Genomic DNA, 20,105 nt, shown 5'->3' with positions numbered 1-20,105 from the left:
ATCAGGATTGCCTGAGCTTGAAAGCATGTTCGGGCAATTCTTGCAGGTATGAATGCCTTCAAGCCCTCAGGCTCCCAACACTACTTCATCTCTAAGCTGTAATTCTTCCAAAACTGCCTTGGAATCCAAATGCATATCTTATCCCAGCACACTTGTCCCTGTCTCTAGATGATAGTGCATATATGTATAAAGGGTTAACAAGCATCTCCACTAATACAAAGCACTTCCTCCCCTGCCTGACTCCCTCGCTGAGACTGTAACCTCTTTTCCCACTTGCCCTCCCTCTTACTTCACTCGTGTTCTTAATCCTCTTCCCAGTAGATTAAGGTCTGACACCCTCGGGTGGGGGCACATTGTGCCCCAGACAATGATCTGAGCATTTAAACTCCAATGGTGATGATTCTGTGCAGGAAAAAGCATAGCAACATAACATATCATGTAATAAAGACGGTCTGCAGGCTCTAATTGGTGTGTCCGAGTGGCCGCACCTTATGTTCACAAGTCACGCACTAAATATAGTTAAAAGCCGTTTGCTGGAGGATGGTTTTGGAGTTATGAGAGTGGGTTCAAACACTGCCCCCAGGCTTTTTTAGTGATAAGCACTGCTAGACACTTTTTCTGGCTCAGTACATTTCTATTACTCATCACTGGGAATAAACTAAAGAAAGGGAATCCCTATTCTGTAATTTTGCAATCCCAATTCTTTTACTTTTCTCATTTTAACATAAGTTATTTTTCTAAAACTGCATTTTAAATCTCCATTCACTTCACGTTAGTTTGTTCTGCGTGCTTGCGTGCTTTTGTGTGCAGCCAGTCAGTTCTCAGTTCGCCCAGACCATTTAGAAATCCGGCCCATTGAAATAACGCATGATGCATAGTAGTGATCCATATGTTTCTTTACGCACAGGTATCAGCCAGGCTTAGGCTATGAGAAGCCAAAATGTTCTGACGAGAAAGAGATGTTGTCAGCATCTGAAAGGGAGTCTGCAAAGAACGAGTCCCAGCTCATGATCATTCCAGAGTCTCCAGCAAATTTTCGGACTTTTCTCTATCCATCCAGTCTGCCAACCGAACAGTCTGCTTCTTTTGTTAGCTTCACGGTCGGCCTGTTGGGTAAGTCGAATGGTGCTTATGAAATATGCTTATGATGTTTGATGCTGTATTAGGACCAAATACCACATGTGATCCTGCCGAGGAGATGGCGTTATTAGAATATCTACTATTATGTCCACTCCACCTTCTTCCAGACTCGTGGGATGACGGATCTATGCACACAGGAAATATTTTTGTGGCAACAGGGAAAGCTGCAGGGCTAGTCTATCTGAGCCATTGACCGCTTCAATTGCCTCTCGTCCGCACTCACTGGATTGTTTCTCCCTACCCATTTTCTTTTGCCCCAGAATACTGCACATGTTTTTCTGCAGCTATCAATTTTGCTGCCAGGTCTTTGGAGTTTTCCAGTGGTCTAAAATTTGTGTTATGGAGTTGATGTTCTTGACTTCAATTTTAAAAGATGCAGGACTGCCTGTCTCACATTTCTAATATGACCTGTGTACCACGTGACACCAGTGCCAGGGCTCGCAGCACCCATGAGCAGTTTGTACATTGCTCAACTCCTTATCTGTGAGAATGATCTGAAACAAGACTCATAGTTATCTGAATATTTGGAAATCTGTGCTCCCCAGCAGCTCCAGGGCTTTGTCGCACAGACAACTTAAGATAAACATCTTGCGTTTTTCAATACCTTACACCTTCTTTTTCTATCTGCTATTTGTTCTTTCTGGACAAGCCAAGCGGGCTTGGTCCAGTTGTTTGTGGTATTGCCTGAGGTGCAGCTAATACCAATATATTTACTGAGGTGCCATTGTGTCCCAGAACTAGCTTAAGTCTCATGGTGGTTTACAAGACTAGATCCATGTTGGGCACTGAGCGTGTCTTCAGTGCACATACTGATGACTCACACAAGTGAAATGCCACAGGACCTTTTGTATCGAGTGGCCTGTAAACAGAACAGTGAGACCGGGATGGTATCTGCTCAGTCAGAGGTTACCATAGTTCTGAGTGGCAGGAGTCCATATTTCAGCTAATGTGATTGTAGGAGCTTGAGATGCACATAGCGTCTGAGATCTGTCAAGCAAGAGTAGCACTTGAGGTGGCACTCCGACAGGTTTTACAATGAGAAGAAAGCCCCATGAAAGGCCCAGTTTATATTGCCTTTATGATGGTTGGGGAATGATTGAAATTGGTTCATTCGCATGTTTGGCCATGCAATCTGTAACTGTTTATTGAGAAGCCACCCTTAAGCCTCAAGACGGGGAGTTCCTTCCCTCCCCACTCAAGTGGATATGCAACCAACTGTTTAACAGATTTTTTTTAGCCCTTTCTCAGACACATATCATGCCCGTTGGATCCCTTTACCCAGAGCTAACAATGAGCCAAGAACCAGGCCGATGTACGGGATATATCGGGTATTTATTTAAATTAAAAGTAATAGAAATTAGCACGAAAATGTCAGACACCACTTTATCAGTGGCGCAACACAATCAACTCATCCCAGCATAAATAAATCACAAAAGTGTGTTAAAAAGAACACAATCACAATTCTTCACTTTCTGCAAATTTCACTTCACAAAATAACTACTCTGATCAATAACAAGGCACTTGTCATGTAATGTTGTGAGATTTTGATTTTCCTGCAGGCTTAAAAGGCTAGCAGTAGGATTTCAAGATTGGTAATTATGATTTCGCCCACACTTTTGGTTTAAAATAAACACAGGGTGATTTAGCGGTTTGTTTTTCAGACCACCCCTTGCTTTGGTCTATGTTGGGAAGTCGGACAGAAAAATTAGAATGATTTGGGGAATTTTGTTTTTCAGAACCCCCTTACTAAAAGACCTGTGTTGGGGAAGCTTGATAAAAAGGTTGGTCAGATTTTGGAACAAAGACAACCCTCTTCCTTAAAGAAGTCGGGGAAGGCTAGACAACAAGGATTACCCAGTTCATGTATAGGCTATAGTTTTCAGCACACACTGGGATGTGAGTTTTGTTAATTTAGAATTTTAACAATATTCACCCATAGTGTTCTGCCAAATGGGGAATTAATTAAGTTACCGTTTTTGGTTAAATAGGCTAAGGATCTACACAGTTTTACCCGCCCTCCCACTATATAGGGAAATTATTCAAGGTAAGCAGACACCCCCACCATTTGATTTCCCAGGGCTCAGTTCTACTTACATAGCAAGCCCTTGTTTAAGGTTCAGGAAAGCCAGCTGCATCTCAGGACACTCTGGAAAGATAGGGCAGGGTTCTGGTCACTGTACTCTCAAAGATGGCCCCCTGCTCTCCACCATAGACCCAGTCAGCTGTGAGGCCTTCCTAGAGATAGACAGCTACATCAAGATGCACTCTCAGCAATCTCTTCTGGTGTCTCCTTACAGCTGTCATATGGTAAGTTTCAGCAGCCTTACTGGTGGTCTATCTCTTCTCTCTGACCTTTTTCTGTGTGTCCCCTATCATAGTGCAGCGCCCCCTTATATAGCAGTGAGGACACTTCCAATTTTACAATCTTGGGGAGGTACCCTCTAATAATTCCTGCCAATAGGATTGGACAGTTACCCTTCTCTCTCCTCCCAACCCCAGCCTCTAAATCAGTGTTGGTTTAGGGGTCTGTAGCAACATATGTCAATTGTCTTTGTAATCGCCCTTTATTCTCCTTTCAACTTTTTGGCAAACATTAGTTTTGTATCACAACTTCACAATTTTACTAGCAACTGCCATAGTGAATATATTTTCTGATTCAGCTAATCATGGAGAATCAGTTAAGCCAACCACCAAATCCGTACCATGTAGCACGGCCATGTGGCACCTTTCATCCATTTTCAAAAAAAGCACAACAGTTATAAATATGCAAGTTATTAAGCAGATCCCCAATTTCATGTTCCTCCCGCTCACCAACTCTCACATTTGGAACATGTTCAGATCAGCCAGAAACCTACTTTAACTGTCCATTACAGTTCCCATAGACACAGGTAGATGAATTTTATATCCCCAAAATCGCCTGGAAATTACATAAAAATGGCACATAGATGAAATCCATCTGCCTTATGATGGCTGAGAAAAAGACATAAATGATAATAGTCCTTCTAATTGAATTGTGAATCTTCATGTGAGACAAATGGCAGTCCTCTTGCCTTCTAGCCATATGTTTTCACTGGGTCAGCCTGTACCAAGTTTTTTTAAATTTTTTATTTTTTTATAACTCCTCTGTTAAAAGCTTGCTCTTTGAAGTGGGTGCTCCAGCCAAGGGTAAGTTTTCTTGAAGCCAATGCTTTCAGAACCAGTAGGTCTGGAGAACACTGAATTTCAACACCTTTAGCAGGAGATTTTATTATGGTTGGCCATTAGATGGGAGATGTGACATCCAGGCTGGGAGTGGGAAATTTCAATGTGAAGTTTTTCCCACAGCCAGGAAAGGGGTTTGCCTGGGGCTGACATTTACCATGAAGACAAAGTGGCTCTTCAAATATCACTGGAGATTTGTAGGTGAAACATAATATACATTGCTTTTTGTTAACCCGCATATCATGTTTTGTTTTCCTGACATTTTTCTGTGAGCAGTGATACTTTTTTTAACTTTTCAACTGCTTTTATTTGCAGACACCCGTGCAGGCCGTTTTCTTTTGTCAATGTTTAAAAATACTGTTTTCCATGTCATAGGGATCTTTGATTCCTCATTCCTTTGTGAATTAAAATGCAGCTTATCCATTGTTAATGACAGGAATGCCCCTTTCCACATGGCTCTTTAATTTACTTGAAAAATAACAACAAAGTCCAGGCTGTTTTTTGTTTCAGTGTTTAAAATCCTGCCATTCATGTGAAAGGGACGTCTGTGGCCTTTAAATGCACCCCACAAATCCAAAGGTTAAGAGCCTTAGTTGAAGCATATGTACTGCTCCTACAGACTTGCATGCCACTCTAAGTGTGCCCTGCATTCTGACACAGACGGAGCTAGATTAGTGGGACAGTCCTGTATTTGATCCAACGACTTGGGAAGACATCAACACTGTGACTAGAAGCACCAATCTGGGTGTTGACATGCACAGTCTGCATGGCTGAGGTCCTCCAGACCTTTCCAACACCAGCCAGGCAAGGGCCTTGAGCCTTCTCTTTGGTAGGAAAGATCTGTTTGTGCATTCAAGTGATAATTGACACAAAATGAAAAGAGAATTCATAGGCTAGTATGTCTCTGATGACGATTGTCTAACCTGTGTGCATCAGATCTAAGTCAGAGAGGTCCTAATCGTTGTTGGCTTTTGAGCACTTTCATGAGTGGAGGGTGTACCATGCTCACCCTAATACTGGGCTACATTAAAAGCTACAGAAATGTTCCAACCGTCTTTACTGAGGTTTCAATTTGGCTAAAGAGAATAACTGAAGAATCCCTCACCAGAGTCTTGGAGTGTTCCACACCAGTCGGGGAGAGGAAAGGGGGGTATGCCCTTTTCTCCAGGCTGTGGAAGTGTTCATGAGAGACCCAGATGTCTGGTGTTCATCTCCTCAGGTTGAGGGCATAGCGCCGTGGCCCCATGACACACTTACGGTTCCATAGTTCTAACCGATATACGCTGGCAGAATCAGAAAATAGCAACAAGGTGTCCTAAACCCAGTCACCCCGAGGGCTCCTGCTGAAAGCGCTGTCTCCGCAGTCCTACTGCACATGTCCCTCTAGCGAGCCCCCGGGGCAAGTATTGCCTAAAGCCAATAAATGGGTGTTTCCCTATACATTGTCCACTAGAATAAAAGGAAACATAACAAACACTTGGATATATATATGTGGTTATGGTTAGACACCATTTAATATTAACAAAGCGAGATTCCAAGATGGCCGCCTAGTCGGGAGGATGCGCCACCCAGCGCTCCCGACCCGCACTCGTTCATGCTGCCTGTCTGTTGACCCAGCGGCCCTCCCCGGCGTCGGAACGGGTGGCGGTCAGCCCCCCTGGAGTGGAGGGTGTGACCCGGATCGAGACCCGAGCCCCGGGTGAGCGGATACTGGCTGGTGCTGCAGGTGCCCGTGGCTCCGGACCTGCAGAGTCGTGCACCGAGCGGCCGCTGATCTGTGCGGGGAAGGAGCGGGTGTCCCACAGGGGGGTCTGATCCGCCCCCACTGGTGATTGCCTGTCGGCCCCCCGCTCCATGCGAGTCTGATTCCCCGAGGCGCGGGGGAGGAGCGTGGGGGGGCTGAGAGGCGGAGCTGGACCCGCGGCATAGTGAGTCCGCTGGATTGTTAGGAGCGCCAAGGGTGGTCCCTGCCTCCGGCGGAGCTGCGTGGAGGGCCCCGGGCGGGGGTCCGCCGGGGACCGTGGTCGCACCCCGGAGCATCGTGAAGGAGCATCGTGGAGGAGAGAGGTTGCAGCGACTTGGGGGTGGACCGCTTCCCGGCCTGTAGCGGCGCCTGTCGGGCGTACAGGTGGCGGCCCGGAGGAGTACCGGAGATTGGCGGCGGCTCTTGAGGGGCCTGGGCGGGCGTCCCGCCGGGTGGTTGCTGCCGGCCCGCCGAGCTCCAGAAGATCTGTGGGCCCGGGCTGCGCCCCCTCTCAGTTCCGCGTCGGGGGGCCGTCTGTGTGGAGCGGAGCAGGCCCGGAGGCTCGCCCCTGAGGGCTTGGAGGCAGTGGGAAGGTCCTCCGCCCGGTTGCACTTATTGGACTCGGGCGTGTGGACTGCCTGCAGGCCGCTGCTGTGGACTGCCCAGGTACCTGCATCAGATTCGGAGAGCACTGGAGGGGGTTGGACAGTCTATGCCCATCGGTGGTAGACCTCTGGTGCCATTGGTGGAGAGTCGCTTCGGAGTTTGCCTCACGGCCACCGGGGATTTCAGCTGCGGGGAGTAGACCCGGCTAAAGGGAGTGCTGGGTGGAGCGGTGTATCCCCGACCCGGTCGCCCCGGAGGAGTGTGTGGGCCCGGTGTAGCCCTAGTCCCGGCTCCCGTGCCGCCCCTGTCCGGGGGGTACCTTTGAAGACGTTGTTACCGTTCTCTCTTGACTACTACTTGGGCCGGCCATGTCCAGGTACAGGGGGAAGGAATGCCCTACCCAGAGTAAGATGTCCAGGAAAGCCACGGATGGTCCTCTTACGAAACTTTGGCCCAAGGGCATGGATACCTCAGAAGCTCGGGATTCGGCTCAGGTGCTGGCCGAGTCTTCAGCCAGGCCCTCCCAAGAGGGCCCCGACACACCGATAACCCAGGAATCACTCTCACGCCTCATGGGCGAGCTGTTAGAGAAGATCACGGCGGCCGGGCAACAACAGATGGACAAACTACGTGAGGACCTGGCTGAGAGTCTGGGCGACCTCAGAAGGGACGTCAACAAGGCTGGGGAGAGAATTGACACTAACGAAAGGGCCATCCAGGAACTGACAGAAGATGCGAAAAAGGTGGATGCCCTACTCGAGACATTGGCGGTGGCTACACAAAACCTGGAGCTGCAAGCGGAAGACCTGTAGAACAGATCCAGAAGGGCGAATATTCGAGTGGAATCACTGTCGGAGGATATCCAAGACCAAGACCTCCCGTCCGTGTTGAAAGGAGTATTAGTCGACTTGTTGGATGTCACCCTGGATTTTGACATGCAGTTTGATGGGGTCCACACGTTGGGTCAGAGGCGCTTGGACCCGGGATCCAGACCTCGGGATGTGCTGGTGGCTTTCCACAGTTATGCGACGAAGGAGAGAATTATGGAGAGAGCGAGAAAGGCGGTTCGAATCACCTGTAATGGCCAGGAAATCGCTCTGCATCAGGACTTGGCGAGGAGTACGCTTATAAAGAGGCGAAGAATGGGCCCTGTGTTGTCTTTTCTCAGGTCCCAGCGGATCAGCTACAGATGGGCCCATCCATTTGGTTTGTCCTTCGCTTGGCAGGGCTCACACCACAAGATAACCTGCGATCAGGGCCTGGCCTTGCTGGGCTTGGAGGACCAACCCTTACCCCCCGCGAGGGGGGAGGGGGAGCTGCAGACTCAGCGCAGACCATGGGAGTGGTCTACAGCCAAGCGCAGGAGGGGTCGGAAGAGAGCTTCGGGCTTGTGTCCCGACCGACAGGCTACCGAATGCTCTCCTGAGGCAGGGTGGTTCTCCGGTGGTGCCATAGCATCCTGACGGGGTCACCAAGTTTTTGAGTAGAGGCCGGGGAGGGCCCTAATGCAAGTTGTTTAAGGGGTTGGGCTAGGCTGGGGGTTTATGTGGCTATGGAGTGCGGGTTGGAGATGGGTGGGTTTGGTACTCTTGGAATGGGAATGGGATTTCCCGCGTTGGTGTTTTCTGGGTCTGGTATTGGGGTTGGCTCTCGTGTTTACCGTACGAGGGGGGCTGAGTGCCAGCCGATCCCGCCTAGAAGGGGGGTCGGAGGGGGAGGTGGGAGGGGTTCTGGATTCAAGGTTCAGATTTGAGCGCCATCCAACGGGACTCATGGGGGCAGATTTTGTGGCTCCCAACGTTTGGAATAAGGCCAAGAAGGTTCCTGGGGACCCTCCAGACCAACATGACATAGGTAGATGGCTAATGTCAATACCCTGAAATTCATGTCACTAAATGTGAACGGGCTCAAATCCCACATAAAGAGGGGGAAAGTTGAATGCTTCCTTAGGCGGGAACAGCCCCACGTAGTGGCATTGCAGGAAACTCATGTACAAACGAAGGATACACATAGGATTAGGTTCTGGGGGTATTCCCGTTTGGCTCAGGCTACACAGTCGACCAAGAAGGGGGGGGGGGGGTTTACTGGCCATACGGGACGGGTTAGGAATGACTATAAAAGGCATCCAGAAGGACAACCAGGGTCGATATCTTGCAGTGTTGATAGAGGATAAGGGCCAGTCCTATACGGTGGCAACCTTGTATGCGCCCAATCAAGCTCAGGACCCTTTCCTACAGAAATCCCTTACGCGCCTGGGGAAATTTGCAGTGGGGAACATCATCCTAATGGGGGATTTTAACCTAGCCTGGGACCCTGCTAAAGATAGGAGCTCCTTGACATGGGATAAACGGGGGGGGGGGGGGTGGGGCCCGTCTGGAGACTTGTTGAAGAAAATGCACGATTTGGCCCTGGTAGATACGTGGCGCAAACTATATGGCTCGGCGGAGGGGTATACTTTCGACTCGCATGTACACAGGTCACACTCGCGGATAGACTACGTCTGGATCTCAAAACCATTGTTGGGAAGGGCCTTGGCACTGGACGTGGGCGCGATCGTTGTGGGGGACCATGCCCCGCTGACCCTATCGCTGGTGGTGCCTAGAGACCCTCCGGCCATCTGGAAGTGGAGATACCCGGTTTCCCTGTTTCGAGACCCTCTCCTGGTTAGCGAGATAGAGGAGGCGGTGGGGGAGTATGCCTCCCACAATAAATGGGAGGATTCAACCCCTCAGATTTGGTGGGACACATTTAAGGCCACGATCAGAGGCAGGATCATCGCCATCAAAGCTAGAAGGGAAAGGGAAATAAGGCTTGAGGAGATACAGCTGGAGGAGCGGCTCAAAGAGATAATGTCTTGCATGACCCTTAGAATGTCGGCCGCCATCAAAAAAGAGTATAGAACGCTTTGCGGTCAGCTGAACCTCATACAAACCAGAGCGGTGGAACTGAATCTTTGCCGGTACCGTCAGAGGTTCTATGTTAAAGGCAATAAGGCTGATCGCTTGTTAGCCAGAAAGCTCCGAAAGGAGGCCGGGGACAGAATCGTTCTGAAAATAAAGGGTGAGGGGGTGGCTGGCTCACGACACACTCTGACATAGAGGGGGCATTTGTTAAATTCTATACTGATCTTTATAGCTCGAGTTTTCCTCAGATCGTAGATCAAGAGGCATACCTTCGGGGTTGGTGTCTGCCGGTTGTCGCAGGTCGACAGAGACGTGCTGGAAGTTGAGATCTCGCCGGATGAGGTACGGAGGGTCATTACTAACCTTCCATCAGGTAAAGCCCCGGGCCCAGATTGGTTCCTTTCAGAATTCTATAAGATCCACAAGGAGGTCTTGATTCCCGTCCTCACAAAACTATTCAATTGTATATGTTCTTCGGGGTATCTCCCCGGATCCATGAACGAAGCTAAAGTAATCTTGCTTTACAAGCAGGGTAAAGATCCAACCGACTGCGCGTCCTATCGTCCCATAGCATTAATGAATGTTGATGCCAAAATCCATGCTAAGGTCCTGGCCAACCGTCTAGAGTCTATTCTTCCCAAACTAGATCAGGGGGACCAGTCGGGCTTTGTTCGGGGTAGACAAACCTCGGATAACGTCAGACGGCTCACTCACCTGATTGAAAAGTCCCAGAAAAAGAATATTCCAGCTCTTTTGCTGGCAATTGATGCCGAGAAGGCTTTTGATCGGGTTGAGTGGGGGTTCATGTTTGCGGTCCTGGAGCGAATGGGGTTCGGAGCGGGTTTCATAGCGCGGCTGAGGGTTAGTTACCAAAATCCTGTCATACGCCTAGCGATAAATGGCCAAGTTTCGGCACCGATACGTGTGGGAAGGGGCACTAGGCAGGGATGCCCGATGTCGCCGCTTCTGTATGCCCTCCACCTGGAGCCGTTTCTTTACATTAACCTCCCCGATCTTATCTTTGCAGGCGGTCGCAAGAGAACTGGATAGGTTTGGTAAGGTGGCAGGCCTAAAGGTCAACGCCCACAAGTCTGAGGCTCTTCCCTTAACCATGACGTCCTCTGAGATCCGTGACCTCGCTAAGGTTCACAAATACAGATGGGTAGAATCCTCGATGAAGTACTTGGGGGTCTATCTGACCAAGAATGTGGACAAATTGTATGTAGTGAACTATCCGCCGCTCCTCCAGAAGGTGAAATCTAAGCCAGTGGACTGGGGCCCCCTTGAGATCTCGTGGTTGGGTAGAGTCAACGCTTTAAAGATGTCAATCCTGCCCCTGATCTTATATCACTTTGCCTCACTACCGGTGCACATCCCTACATCCTTCTTCAGGGCTTTGCAAAAAATAACCAGTCGGTTTGTTTGGAGTGGAAAGCGTCCGAGGGTGGCGGGTCCCATTATGAAAGCCTTGCCTGAAAGGGGGGGGTGTAGGGCAGCCAGACTTTCGAGTCTATTATTTAGCTGCGCAACTTAGGGTAATTAGGGACTGGCAGAGGGACGACAGGGGCAAAATCTGGAGACCAATGGATAGAGCGGTGGTGGGAGCAGATCTGGAGGGTGTCTTGTGGTTACCGAAGCATGACAGGCCACACAGAATGTATTGTAGCGCTATAATATCAGCGACCGGGGACGCATGGGATCAGGCAGTCCGTAGGGCTCAGATCACTACCTTCCCTTCTCCCTATTCTCCCCTGCATGGAAACCCGCAATTCACTGCGGCTGTTGCCCCTGCGCCGAGTTTCGAGCCATGGTTCTCAGGGGGCTGTAGGATGCTGCGAGACTTGCTTGTTGGGGGCGAGGTGAAAAGCTTCGAGCAATGCAAGCAAGATTTTGGTGTGGGCGAGCAACAGCGATTCTCATACCTCCAGTTCAGGCACTGGATCTCCCACCCATCGGTGAAACGTCAGGGTTCGCGCCCTCTTACCCAATTTGAAAAGTATTTATATACAAACTTGGGGGACAGGGCGGTGGTGTCGTCCATTTATAAGCATATAAAAAGGGAGGAGGTTCTACACTCTAGGTCCTCTATGAGTAAATGGGAGTCTGATACAGGGGCTGGCATAGAGGAGCAGGAATGGCTTAGCCTGTGGTCCCAAATCCCGAAGCTCGCTAGGTCTATCCAAATCCGGGAGATGTGGCTGAAGCTTCTGCTTAGATGGCACCTTACCCCCTTAAGTTAAACAAGATGTACCCCATGCACTCGGCGCTCTGCTGGAGGGAGTGTGGTGAAGTGGGATCCTGGGCTCACATTTGGTGGGAGTGCCCGAGACTGGCTGCTTTTTGGTCTTTGGTCCGGCAGGCGATAACTCAGGTGTTGGGTCCTTTGCGGGATGGAGTGGGGGGGTGAGACATAGTGGGTCTAGGTGGAATGCTTGCCACACTGTCCACCAAGGCCGACCGCAAACTATATGTGATAATGATGATGTTGGCGGCAATGGTCCTGGCCAGGAAGTGGAATACGAAGGACCCGCCTCAAGAACACGAGTGGGTGGCTAAACTGTGGGCTTTGGTGGCAATGGAGTGGCTCACCTACGCACTTCAGGGCATGCACTTGAGGTTTCATGCGGAATGGGCCGCCCTGTTGTCCTTCTTAAAGGCGGGAGCTCGCTGGGCCTGGTGCCCCAGGGCGATGGAGCTGTTGGGCATAGTTAGTCCTCAAGATGAATCGGACCTTCTTGGTTGAACTGTGCAACTTATTTTAGTTTTCCTATTTGTTGAACATGGCTGCTTAAAGAACCTGTAGAATCTGGGGGGGTAAGTGGGGTGTTGGGGGAGGGGCGGGTTAATGGGGTTTTCGGGGATTCTGTGTTGGTTTGTGTTTTTTTTTTTTTCGGGTATTGCTCTTTGTTGTATGAATTACAAATGGTTAATAAAAATTTATTGGAAAAAAATATTAACAAAGCAAAAGAAACTCCTTTTGGAGAGGCCCTTTAGATGGCACGTGTTTCGGCGGTTGTTGCCTTTTTTAAATCTAGAGCATATATTACTGGTGCTTTCTAATGCATCTGGTGTTACTGCTGACTTAAGGGTGGTATGTATATTAAGGGTTAATCCCATCGATCGAAAAGTTGCATTTTTCATCGTGCATCGGCTCTCCGGGTTACTGTTTTGTTTGGAGGTGGGGTTCGTGTGACCTCCATGTTCCTGACACATGCAACACCGTCCAACAGGAATATAAGGAAACCTTGTATTGCAGTCTGAAAAAAATCAAGTTGAATCTACGTCTTAATAAGTTGAAAGCCGAAGAAACCCACTTTAACTATATATATATATATATGAGTGACACTTCAGGAATTCCAACATATTCCCAGACTCCTCTCATGTCATTGTTTACCTTTATTTATAATCACTCCTCAGAGCATGCCTTTAAGGTGCCATCATAACACAGGTCTTGCTCCCCCTTTCCCCAGGGGTTATCAACTTTCCCAGAGATAAGACATGGGAGATGCAGAACCAGTTCCACCCCTGGCAATTCATTAGACCTTCTCCGCTATGGAGTGGACTGTGAACAAGAACATGGGAGGGGAATGATTAATCTTGAATCAGTGGGCAATTAACAGATGGGTGTCAGGCAACACCTTCAAGTTATCTCCATTGCCAAATCCTGCCTTCAACAATTTACTGACTATCCCTATTCCTCAAAGATGCAACCATCACACCCTGGTGTGGACACTTCACAGGACGTGCCTGCAGTTCTCAATCAACCCCTCTTAGTTACAGTAATAGGGTTGCTTTTGACCTGTGCTCAGCTCCTCCTGTCTTTGCCGCAGTTACTGGTAGCGATTCCTGCCTACCTACCAGGATTTGCACATGTACCTACACTTGGATGACTGACTGTTAAGGGCTCTCTACATCAGTGTCTTCAAATCTATCCTTGACCCAACGTGAATAACTTCCTTCATTGGTCGGGTTTGGGACAAGGCTCTTGTGTTTAGAAGGCAGGTTGCCTCACTTCCACCAAATCTTACTCTAATTCATCTTGTGAAGACTCATTTTAGCTTGATAGGTCCAGATAGAAACACAGTCTCACAACCACTACACAGGTAAGATTTCTGCTTCCCTAACAAAGTGTCTGTTATTTTGGCTTTACAATGTGACAGTTTGGACATCGCTAGCACTCTTCTGCAGGCACCTGCTGTGGAGGACAACTGAATGTCACCGAGTAATTAATATATAGGTCATTTTGTGCCTTAATCAGCCAGATCTGCATTTTCCTTTTACGGATTGTAAAAGACAAATTGCATGAATGCGTCAAATAGAAAGTCACGTTTCCTACTGTATTGTATTAAATAAACATAATATTTGCATACCCACACCATAAAATTCAATCAAAACAAAGGCAAAATGCAGAAAATATATTTGTTTAGCACTTACTGCCCAATTTAATAGCTTCTTGGTGCTTTTGCAGATTCCAAGGGTTGCCAATCTGGGTGTCTCCTGCAGCTTGAATTTGCCCTTAAAGACATCAGTTTGTGAGTTTGTTTTTGTCTTCTGGAAAGTCAGTCCAGAGATAGGACATGATTTCAGTGACTCATCTATCCCTTCCAGTTTTGCAGGCTGATTTTGCATAATGAGGATTTTGACCTAAATAGTGCCTTTTTGGGTCTTCAGTCTGTGTTAATATTTTGTAGGTAGGTTGGTGTAGAAACTTTTAGACGTTTGTATTCAAGGAAATGGGTCTCGGAGGAGGTCTTTGACCTACAGTTGAAGCCATTGTATGATTTGGTCTTGGTAAGTGACTAGTTGGCCTTTCCGTAAGCTAGAAGAGAGCCTACGTGGCCCTCCCCTAGCAAATAAAAAGGTGCAAAAATTACAGAAGGACATTACAGTCCAGTCTTGCGTTTGCCTATGCTCTGGCCAACATTGGATGTTTTTGGCTTGTAAAGTAGTATTATTTGAGCAGTTTCAATTGAAAGAATGCTTAATTAACTTATTGCTAAGGTCGATATCTGTGGTGGAGTCTAGTTTTTCCCCTTTTACTGTTAACTTAACTTAATGCTTGTCTTTCAGACACTACTATAGTTACTGTGCTTCCCTATAAATTAAGCTTCCATTTCAGTTAGGGACCTATGCAAATTAAAAAAAACAAGAAATATCCTGGTGGTAACCACCTGCCTTCTAAAAATGGAAATGCCTCTTCCAAAAATTGCTTCAATCAATGCTATTATAAGTGTAACAAAGTGTTTTAATAAAATAAAATTGCCTTTCCATCTCAAATCTAATACAACAAAGGTAACTAATCTATGATGTATCTCAATCCAATATATTCAAGTTGAATCTACGTCTTGTATAATTTTTCAATAAGTGAAAGAATAATTTCAAGTATCACCATTTCTCTACTTTTACTTACCTTCAATATTGCTCGATTTTTGTAAACACTTTTTGGATGATCCCATTTCAATATGCAACGTTCAAGTAGCTTTTAATGAATCATATATATATCACTAATTGTGTGAAAGTGCAATATGTACACAAAGACCTATTGTCAATGAAGATACCTCCTTACCAAATAATTTGAAATTGTGTTTACAAACCCCAAATTCTACTGATGCCTCTTCTCTACCCTGGCAATAGAAATAATCTGTCTAAGGTATATACATCTGGCATAACTTGCTTGGCTAAAACCTTTTTTATAATAACTTGAAGGATTCCACAAGGGGTCTTATTTTAAACGGCTTGTTGAAAATAAAAATAAAATCTCAATGTTGTGATAAGATTCACTTATGGACATTTAGTCTAGCCCAAAACTAAACCTGGATGCTTCATGTTTGGGGATTCAACATTTGTTCAAACCTGAGGAATTCAAACTTGCATGTCTTTCCTAGAAGTACTAATTCTGCATTGCAGAGAATATAGATAGCGTATCAAGTTTATCAGAGACGTGGAGAAGAGGGAAGGTGTAAAGCAAAACACCTGAATACATCTGGGATGTGATTGGAAACTTTCCACACGCCAACAACTAAACTCAAATGGCTATTTAATTATTCTGGCAATGGATTATTATTTTAATAACCTATTTTAAAACATATTTCTGGTGTCTGGCAGCATGTGTAGGATTGCATACCACAGCTAATAAAGGTATCTCTCTAAGATCATGCTAATTTGCTCTGCTTTTCTATTTAAAGAAAGAAAAAGCAGTATGTGCACTTTTCATCTGGTTCACACAGTATTCCTTCTGGCTTTTCTTTGGCATTTTAACTGATGGAATAATGTAATTTACTTTTCACATGTTTTACATGTTTTGAATGTTTTGGAATTCTTCTTGTGTATGATGTTATCGTGTGAAGGCCTTGCTTGTTTTCTTGCACTTTGGTTGATGTTGATGTTGATTTCTTTATACGCAGCTTTTCTGATTTGTGGTTTAAGTGTCCTGACCACCTATGGGATTCATGCCATTGGTAATCTGGAGCCATGGAGTATTGGTCTTCTTGCAGTATTAATAGTGCTCATCATTCTCTTGGTGCTGATCATATGGCGGCAACCTCAGAACCAGCAAAAAGTGGCTTTCATGGTAAGTCGCTAAATATATATGTACCATGTTATCGTTATTTATAATGCAATCCATGCACGCACATACACATCACTTCATTGAACTACAATAGTCGGTCACATAACAAAACAGATTGTATCTGTAGGAAGAACACAACGTTTTCAAATGTGTAGAACCATTTGAGCAGAGGCCGAGACAATAGCATAGCTTATACTGCAAAACTAAGGGCACAGCATTTTCATGATAAATATTTATTATGAGTTATGTTCATAACATACAGTGATACATGTACATTCTCCCAATCCCCAAATGAAAACAAATTTAAAAAGCATCTCTTGTTCAGGGTGCTCTGGAAAAGTTCCCTTCTATAAGTAAATTGGCAGGATATTGCTAAGGAATTTCTCAAATATACAACTTTTTAACAGACAAAGAGCATGGTAAATCTAGGAAGGAGAGTCTAATGTGAGATTGAATGTGTTTGCAGAGTGCCATTGTGATGCCACTGTGATGCTGAACGCTGTACAGAAGGGAAGGGTTGATGAGACTCCAAGAATTGTGTGGTGATGTGCTTTACTGGATGGATGCATGCAAGCAAGTTAGTCTGGAATGCATAAGGTCAGAGAGAATGTTGGAAGGTGAGTGTGTTGATTTATGAGTGAGAGAATGCTAGTCTGCTGACATTGAAACCAAGGCAGTTGGAAGATGTAGCCTGGCTGGTGTAGCCCTGAGAATGGTTGTCACCTTCCTTCAGGAAACAGGAACACTCCCTCAGAGGTACTGTGTGACCCAGAGCTGCAAAGACGACCCTGTCACTTCACTGGCCACCTCACACCAAGGTGCTGATTGCTAGTGTACTTTGGATGTAGGAAGACAGAACAAGGAGTTGGAGTTAGAATAGCCCCAGGGAGAGCTTCAGTCCACAGAGTGGTCTCACCAACTTGGATTTTGCTAGAGAATTCCTGTCTACCTTTGCACTTCCTGCAGACAAGGCCCTTTGGGTATGGCATCAGCAGGTAAAGGACACTTGTTACATAAGCCAGCATTGTTGTGGACCAATCCGCTGTCACACTCTGCCTTTAGTTGAATCATCTTTGGACATTTGAAGAAGGATACACCCGGAACCTGCACCAAAGTTCTCTGCCAGAGAAGTGGAGACCAGCAAACCATCCCAGTGGCATATTTGGCGTGAATCAGATGTGGCCAAGTCCTTACCTGATACCTTAAACTTGTAACCAGGATCCTTCTCACTCGAAGTAGGAAATACTGCAGGTGCACTCTGGTAATCCTGCTGGCAAGGAAGTTCTAAAGGACTCATTCTATCCCCTAAATAGGACCTCCCAGTAACTCATAAATCAAGCCAACAGTTCTAAGCCGGTTCCCAACTCTGCTTGTACTACAACTGGACTTTGCCAGCTTGTCCCAAGATTCTTTGTGCCACGTGGCCTTACTGCTTGTTGAACCAGATCACATGTTGGATCGAGTTGCCCAGCTCACCAACCCGATACCGAATCACTGGCTCATAAAACACCTAAAAGCCTGGCTCTGCACTATTGAACCCTGAAACACAAGAAAACTAAAGGTATCTGAAGTGACCCTTCCCCCTGATCTGCCTTAAAGGACTCCTGTGACTTTCAGACCCCACTGAAATACCTATCCAATAACCTTGACATTTTGCTGCTGGAACCATTGCCTGCAAACCCCTCGCTAAAAAGTCAGAGTGCCCCCTTATTTAAATCTCTATTTTCTGTTTTTTCCCTTGCAGAGGATGGGCTAGTAGTGTTTTATCAGTTGTGTGCATTTTAGTTGGTTTAATTAATTATCCTTTTTTATATATCCTTCAGTGGAAAGTATTTTATTTTGGTACTACATTACTATTGTTGTTTGAATGGCTTCTGTGCTCCCTCACACCTCTGATGAAAAGTATAGTTTCCCCCCATTGGCCTGAATGATGCTAAACTGCGAAGGAGGTATTCCTATCGTGCCGTACCTGTTTCACCTTTATGATTGAGATCACTGCAGGTGTAGTAGTAGTGAGGGGCTGAGTAGAACCTTTAGCCATCATATGCAGAGCAGTAGTCATTTCATCACAGCCCCCCTATGTCTTAATTTTACCCGCTCCTATCATTTCCTTCTATGTCAGAGCCTTTCTATGCAAGATAACTTCGAATCTCAACCAGATGACTTTCGACATTTGTTGAGGATGTGCTAGCTGGGAATTATTCAATTTGGTTGTTTACTTTTGGTCGTTAGGTCTTTTTGACCTAATTATAGGTGTTACTTTTTCCCTTTTTTATTTTGAAACTCTTAATTGAACACGAGGAGCAGGGGTTGCAGGGTTGTCCCCTGCTCCTCATGTTCAAGTATCTGCGGCCTCGGGGTTGCAGCGGTGTCCTTAACAATGGAGGCGGAGGACTAAAATTGCTCAGGCCCCCATTTTCAATGAACGGTCAAAACGGGGGCCCAAGCAGTTTTACTGTGGGAAGATCGTATGCATCCGCTAGCTCTCTATACTCCTCATCCCCCTCAGTGCATATGGCCATGTCTCATATCCAGTCAGTGAGGCATGCAGTGGTGGTGGGGTTGGGGGTGAGGCTTGTGGTTGTTCATTTGCAACCAATTCAAGGACAAATGAGTCGCGAGTGGCATGATCATATTTTCTAAGAGGCATAGTTTGTAAGCCCGGACTTTGTACTACCTGCAACTTTGCTAAGGATTTCTTTGACAGACTGTATTTTAGTCTGGAAAGTGTGATTGCCTGAATTAGTTAAAATGCAGTGCTCTACTTTTATATAACCCCTTAAGTGCCAAGGACGAGTATGCTGGCGTAATAGCCTGGCATTGCAAAGGTAATAATGAGCAACCTTGCTGGCCATGTTGACTAGAGGGCAAAAGGAAAGCTTTCTAATAAAATATAATTCCCACATGTTTAAATGAGTCCACTAGTAATGGAGGAAGGCTCAGGTGATCAAGCCAAACAAAATAAATCCAATACATCTGGGCTTGCAGACCAGAGAGGGAAACCACACTAAAACAGAAATGTCTTTATGAAAACTCTACATTGCTGAGGAAACAGTGAGGCCGGTTCTAGATGGCAAGATGATGAACTCTTAAGCACCTACTTCCTGCAGCCACTGTGTGAAATCTGGCTATTATTAAGTAACTGTAGTGTATAAACCTTTATGGGTATTGACAGTGAACGGTCCTGTGTCTTCTGGTGAGCATTGTATGGGCAGGCCTATAGATCACGATGAGAATTCTGCCTTCACTGTTAGTTTGCAGTACTAGCATTAGACTTTTCTGCTTGGACGAGCCTCTCTATCTGCCTTTAGAAAACATTTACAGATTACACTACCCGGAGCAGAAGTTAATTGTTATTTGTATCTTATTTGTTGAATTGTGGAATGCTGAGGGTCATTTGTAGGTTAAAAATCAAGTTTAACAAATGTCTTCTTGTAGGTTCCTCTACTGCCATTTCTGCCCGTGTTCAGCGTCCTTGTGAATATATACTTGATGGTGCAGCTAAGCGGTGACACGTGGATCAGGTTCAGCATCTGGATGGCCCTGGGTAAGACGTCTTCTTTGCTGGAAGCCCTTTAAGCAGACCATTCCTTTGCGAGAGTGATGGGTAATCTTTTCAAATGAGTTGTGAAGAGGGCTGCTGCAATTTCGAGATGCGGAATGTGGAATTATCTTCACATGAATTCCAGAACTTATTCGTAAAGTGTTATAATCCGTATGTATGTACAGTAATAAATGAAACGCTTATGTTGACTTTTTAGTTTATGCTGAAGCTTGGATTTGTGTGAAATGTCCGTAAAACTCTTGGAATTGCTGCAAGGGAGGGGTGGACAAGGTGGGTTCCAACGCTGGTGAAGGCATAGAGTGCAATAGAGCAGGGCAGAATATTTCAAGTTAGCAATATAAATCTAAAACACACTGGGCCTCATCACGAGTTAGGCTG

The 20,105-nt window shown here is 46.3% G+C and overlaps 1 protein-coding gene across 3 annotated transcripts in view; it reads left to right on the top strand.

The window, feature by feature from the left end:
• SLC7A2 (solute carrier family 7 member 2) overlaps positions 1 to 20,105 on the top strand; it is a 574,284-nt gene that overhangs the window by 536,639 nt on the left and 17,540 nt on the right. For all 3 annotated transcript variants that reach the window (XM_069631574.1, XM_069631576.1, XM_069631575.1), the window contains 3 exons: positions 908 to 1,113; positions 15,999 to 16,165; positions 19,601 to 19,709. In XM_069631574.1, coding sequence (XP_069487675.1) covers positions 908 to 1,113; positions 15,999 to 16,165; positions 19,601 to 19,709 — 482 coding nt within the window. The remainder of the gene's footprint in view (positions 1 to 907; positions 1,114 to 15,998; positions 16,166 to 19,600; positions 19,710 to 20,105) is intronic.

Source organism: Ambystoma mexicanum, chromosome 6q, assembly GCF_040938575.1.
Source record: "Ambystoma mexicanum isolate Mex_15411 chromosome 6q, UKY_AmexF1_1, whole genome shotgun sequence".
Lineage (NCBI taxonomy): Eukaryota > Metazoa > Chordata > Amphibia > Caudata > Ambystomatidae > Ambystoma > Ambystoma mexicanum.
This window is presented reverse-complemented; position numbering and strand designations above follow the sequence as displayed.